This window comes from Lactuca sativa, chromosome 2 (assembly GCF_002870075.4).
Source record: "Lactuca sativa cultivar Salinas chromosome 2, Lsat_Salinas_v11, whole genome shotgun sequence".
Classification (NCBI taxonomy): domain Eukaryota; kingdom Viridiplantae; phylum Streptophyta; class Magnoliopsida; order Asterales; family Asteraceae; genus Lactuca; species Lactuca sativa.
Genome location: NC_056624.2, coordinates 174,847,231 through 174,852,555, shown reverse-complemented (window position 1 = coordinate 174,852,555; position 5,325 = coordinate 174,847,231). Strand labels below are relative to the sequence as shown.

At 36.0% G+C, this 5,325-nt stretch overlaps 2 protein-coding genes across 2 annotated transcripts; one reads left to right on the top strand and one right to left on the bottom strand.

The window, feature by feature from the left end:
- Positions 1 to 427: 427 nt before the first annotated feature.
- On the bottom strand, positions 428 to 937 carry LOC111900279 (uncharacterized mitochondrial protein AtMg01250-like). The gene is made up of 2 exons (XM_023896163.1): positions 649 to 937; positions 428 to 537 (listed from the first exon to the last, which is right to left on the bottom strand). The coding sequence occupies exons 1-2, from the start codon at positions 935 to 937 to the stop codon at positions 428 to 430; spliced, it is 399 nt and encodes a 132-aa protein (XP_023751931.1).
- Positions 938 to 4,043: 3,106 nt separating this feature from the next.
- On the top strand, positions 4,044 to 4,646 carry LOC111900280 (uncharacterized). The gene is made up of 2 exons (XM_023896164.1): positions 4,044 to 4,490; positions 4,551 to 4,646. The coding sequence occupies exons 1-2, from the start codon at positions 4,044 to 4,046 to the stop codon at positions 4,644 to 4,646; spliced, it is 543 nt and encodes a 180-aa protein (XP_023751932.1).
- The last annotated feature ends 679 nt before the right edge of the window (positions 4,647 to 5,325 follow it).

Sequence of the window (5,325 nt, the reverse complement as noted above, 5' to 3'; positions counted from 1 at the left end):
TGGGTGGGGCCCATCGCATGTTACTGACAGATCTGTACCAGGCGGGGCCCACTGTGTGTATGGTATGTGGTTTTTTGGGGAACTCACTAAGCTTCGTGCTTATGGTTTATGTTTAAAATGTTTTCAGGTACTTCTAGTTTCAAAAAGAAGGGTCGACTTGATCGTACTACATCCCCTGGAGATTTATTCTATATTGACTGTTTATGATTTTACTCTGATGTTTTGAGAATAATTTTATTATAATCGTCTTTTGGGATAATTAATGAATGAATTTGACTTATTTAAAATGAAATTTTTACTCGTAAATTTTGGGATGTTTCATACCAAGTATGAATTTACACAATGTTAACCTTCCACCAAAAGAAAGAGGTGATGATTTTCACTTGTATAGTTTAGATTGGAACTTATTTATAAGGGAGCTCCAGTGTTATATTCTTGACATGGCAGCCACCACTGGCATTCCCAGATACGTGAAAGGTGGGAAACCAACAAAGTAGTATATGCTCCTGGATAACAATTCAGTTTCAAGATTATTCACTGCCAAACCAAAGATTTTGCTCTTCAACATGTTTATCTTGAGCCAATAAGACAATTCAAAGCATCACAATATTCTAATTAGGTTCTTAGTATTTGAAATGGACAAAGTACCTAGGAAGATCACGTTATCTGCGTATTGTATATGAGATATTACTGGGCCCATATTTGGAAGTGTTATTCCTTTCGAAATCTTTTGCTCTGCAACTTCTTCCGTGACAATGTTTAGGACTTCGACAACCAGGATAAAACGGAAAGGGGATAATGGTTCGCCTTGTTGAATTCCCCTTTCAAGGGCAAACTCTTTAGTTGTTGACCCGTTTACTATTACAGAGGCTCTAGCCGACGATAAGAAACCCCTGATCCAACTTCTCCATTTTCCTCCAAATTCCATTTGTTCCATTACCGAGTCTAAATAACCCCAACTAAGGCAGGCAGTAAAATGCCTTTTCAAAATCGAATTTGAATAGGAAAGCCTTGGTTTTGCTTTTCCTAAGCCAAGATATAACTTCATTGAAGATTAGTGGCATGTCAAGAATGTTTTAGTCTTTAGTGAAGGTTGATTGTGTGTGGCTAATAACTAGTGTGATAACTTTCTTCAATCTTTATGTTAGAACTTTAGAGACAATTTTGTATAGGATCCCTATAAGGCTTATTGGACGGTAGTCATCAAAAGTATTAGGGTCGTTGGCCTTTGAATTAAGGTAATGAATGAAGAGTTGCAACCTTTGTCTATATTCCCTAATCTCTCAAAGTCTTTTAATGTCATGTATATATCTCCACTAATTTTGTCCCAATACTTCTTTATAAATGCGAATGTGAATCCGTCTGGGCCTGGAGCCTTATCAGACCCGCACAACCACACTGCAGATTGTATTTCCGCAAAACTTACTGCAACTTTAAGTTCCAATCTAGACTCTATAGGTAACATTTTGAATTTCTAGCTTGTGAAAGTGGGTATGGAGGGTTTTGTTTCTTTAAACTTGGTGGAAAAGTTTTTAATGACTTTCTCTTTCACTTCGACAGGATTTGTAGTCCAAAAACCATTTATATTGATTCCGATATGCGTTGTGATCGAAGGTTTTTGTTTATTAGACCATGGAAGAAACCTAAATTTTCATCGCCTTCTAGCTCCCATTTGCATCTTGCCTTTTGTTTAATGTCAAGGATCCGCTTATATTCGATCTCCATTAACTCTTTGTGTAAATGTTTTCTAGTTTCCATGGAGCCTGGATTTGCCACACCAAATTTTGCGTCTATGTCTATTTTTTCGATTTTTGTTATGAGTTCTTCATGCTTCCTATTTGACTCTTCATTTTTTATTCTCCTCCAGGTTTTAATTTTATCTTTCAAGTTCTTCAGTTTGCCAGCAACAATAGGTAGAGGGGTGAGAGATGAGAAGAACCCTGTCGATGAATCATAGGACCAATTACTATTGTCTTAAGAGATTCATCTTGAAGCCAAAGATTGAAAATTCGGAAAAGGGGTGGTCTGAAATCACTTGTCGGGGCCAATCAATTGTCGTGTTGTGAGAGACTAGGAATCGGTCCAATTGAACTCACATGTGAGAATCGACTAGGATATAAAGTTCTTGAAGTGATTAGTTGATGAGGCACAAAAACATGAAACCAACCTTTCATTTTTTGATCAAACTTCGTTAAAATCACGGAACATCACCCAACGAGTGTTACTATCAGAGCTCATGATAATTTCTAGTTCAACCCATACGAGCTTTCTATGGACTGGATCGTTCAGGGTGTACACATTTATGTATGAACCATAGACAATCTTTGATGGGATCCATACCCCTTTTGTTAGTGACCTGAAGCTGCCTCGTTTATGTTGAAAAGATTTGGGTTCTAAACTTTTGCAATCCCCCTTGATATTCACTGGAACTAATATTATTTAAAGTTTTATATGGAGAGTGGAGAGTGGCAAGAAGTCCTACGAAGAAGAAGACAAGACGACCATCATGCAGCAAACAACAATGCGACATCCTTTTTTTAAGAATCTAACTATTCATTTTCAAATATTAACTCGTAACACGTCAAACATTATGGATGCTTTTAATTAAATATCTATAAGATATTAATAAAAAAAATATGATTAATTATAAATAAAATTTAAGTATTAAAGATTTAAAGGAGCGAACAACGGTTAGTAAAAAATATCAAATATGAAGTGAAAACTTTGTAAAAACACAAAGGAAATAATATCACTAGCAACTAATTTCGAATTTATGTTATTTAAACTCAAACAAAATTTTGAACTAAATTATTTTGTTTATATATCCATATTTCATTTACTTTTTCCAATTTTAAGTAAATATAAAGTTAACAAAGGTTTCTAGCCCAACGGTATCAGATGTTGTGTTCCCTCCTTAAGGTTGAGGGTTCAAGTTTCGTTCAGAAAATAGGTGATGTCAATAGTAGTTTAATAGAAGTAAATTAGATTTGTTGTTTCAAAAAAAAATCTAAAATTACTGGTTACTTGCTATGCATATCATAGATTAGTAATAACCTAAAACTTAGAAATTTATCTCAAAATCTTGTTTTCTAATTGATAAATATAACTAAAGTTTTCTATATATGTTTCCCTAAAAAACAAGAATTGGAAGGTCTAAATCTTTAATTAATGTTAGTCAGAAGTAATTTAATATTAGAAATGGGTTGAATGTGTGGAAATCTTATAGATATGAAAATTGTTAAAAAGCATAGAGGGCCTGTGAGGCTTTGACAGAAGAATCCCGGGCACGCCATCCTCACTCAACTTATTTTTTATTATTTTTTAGTATGTAGAATTTGTGTTTATATAACATGTTTAAACTTTATAGCTAGCAAAGCTTCTTAAAGCTAAACTGAGTATCAACTCATAGGCTTTAAATTAACACATACGATAATAAGATGTGAAAATTTGTACAGAACACATTAATTTTTGGTGGTTTGTATGAATAGAATGAACGTCACAGTAAAATGATGAGCAAAAAGGAGTTTTTATTAATTTCATGATAAAGCTTACATTTATACCGGAAACTATATAAAATTAAGGGTTTACAATTTCAAGGGGCGTACTCAAAAAAAATTACCCTAGATTCTGCAAGGTGAGTTGCCCTCTAGACCCTCATTACTTGGTCTTAATTGCCATGTTCAACTCCCAAAGACAATCATTTTCCATAACTTAACATCAACCTGAGGACATAATTCATCTTAAGAACGTATTGTTTCATCATAAAATTCGAGCAAACTAGATACTTTGCCCAGGGAATATTCAGATCATTCGTCGATCTTACTTCGCACAAATTACATTGACTTTGGCCCATCCCCATTACGTTTTTTCAATTCATGTCTGTTTAGAGATGGTTTTATCAGATTGTTATAGATGCGTGGGATAGCTTCAATGGTAGCGGGGCTCCAGACAGCTACCTCTCGGATAAGCTGTGATGGGTTAAAGAGGCAATAAAAAAATGGAGGCGAACTTAGTTTGATAAAGAAAATAAAGCTATTCTAGACATGAAAAAGAAGGTAAACGATCTTGAACTTGAGGCGGAACGCAGAATCTTAAGTGACCAGGAATTGGCGGACGGGAAAGAATGCAGGAAAAAAAATACTAGAAATGGAGACCATTGCAAGGTTAGACATATACAAAAAGCTAGGATGAAATGGGTTTGTGATGGAGATGAGAACACATCATTCTTTCACAACTACCTAAAGATTAAAAACAGGAGATGTAACGTGCACGGGCTTATGATCGACGGCTCCTGGGTCACCGATCCAGCTTCCATCAAGAAGGAAAAATCAGAATTTTTTGGAGAAAAGTTATGTGAATGGTGTAGTGTCCGATCATCTTTCATCAATCACAATTTAAAAAAGATTTCAGACTGTGATAGGAGATACCTTGAAGCACCGTTTGAACTTAATGAAATTAAAGATGCAATTTGGAGTTGTGGGAGCGATAAGGCACCTGGTCCGGATGGCTTTACTTTTAGATTCATTAAACATTTTTGATTTCTTATGCAGGATGACATTATGCGTTTCGTGAAGCACTTCGAGGAATTTGGAAGCTTCTCTAGAGGAAGTAGCTCATCATTTATTACATTGTTGCCAACACTCTAAGACCCACTTTGTCTCATTGATTTTCGGCCATTTAGTCTCATCGGATGCGTATGTAAGATCATTGCAAAGACCCTCGCTTCTAGAATTAAGAGGGTTATAGGATTGGTGGTCGAGGAAGTCCAAACTTCCTTCATGAGGGCAGAAACATCCTGGACGGACCCATGGTTATTAATGAAGTGTACACTTGGGCATAGAAAACCAACAACAAAGCGTTCCTTTTCAAGGTTGACTTCGACAAGGCCTTCGACTCCATAATTGGCGCTTTCTTGAATCGATCATGAGGCAAATGGGTTTCTAGGAAAAATGGATCTATTGGATTAATAGGTGTCTCTCTTCCACTAGAGCCTCGATATTGATCAACGAACCGGCCACTAAAGAATTTTCCATCACTAAAGGGGTCTGCCAAGGGGATCCTATTTCCCCGTTCCTTTTCATTCTCACCTTGGAAGACCTAAATGTCGCAATGCAATCCGCCGGTCAAAATTCTCTGTTCTATGGTGTTAAAATTCCTAATGGCGGTCCCGAACTCTCTCATCTTTTTTACACATATGACACCCTCTTTATGGGAAAATGGACGAGCTCAAACTTCTCCACTTTAGCACCGATTTTATGGTGCTTTCAAGCTGATTATGGCCTTCAAGTAAATCTTCAAAAATCCAATGTCTACGGAATTGGTATT

Excerpts from the sequence above, each read along its gene's own strand:
- LOC111900279 (XM_023896163.1), bottom strand. The coding sequence starts at position 937 with ATGGAACAAATGGAATTTGGAGGAAAATGGAGAAGTTGGATCAGGGGT. Across the intron at positions 538-648 it reads AGATAACGTGATCTTCCTAG|TGAATAATCTTGAAACTGAA; the intron begins GTACTTTGTCCA and ends TTGGTTTGGCAG.
- LOC111900280 (XM_023896164.1), top strand. The coding sequence starts at position 4,044 with ATGAAAAAGAAGGTAAACGATCTTGAACTTGAGGCGGAACGCAGAATC. Across the intron at positions 4,491-4,550 it reads GGAGTTGTGGGAGCGATAAG|GATGACATTATGCGTTTCGT; the intron begins GCACCTGGTCCG and ends TTTCTTATGCAG.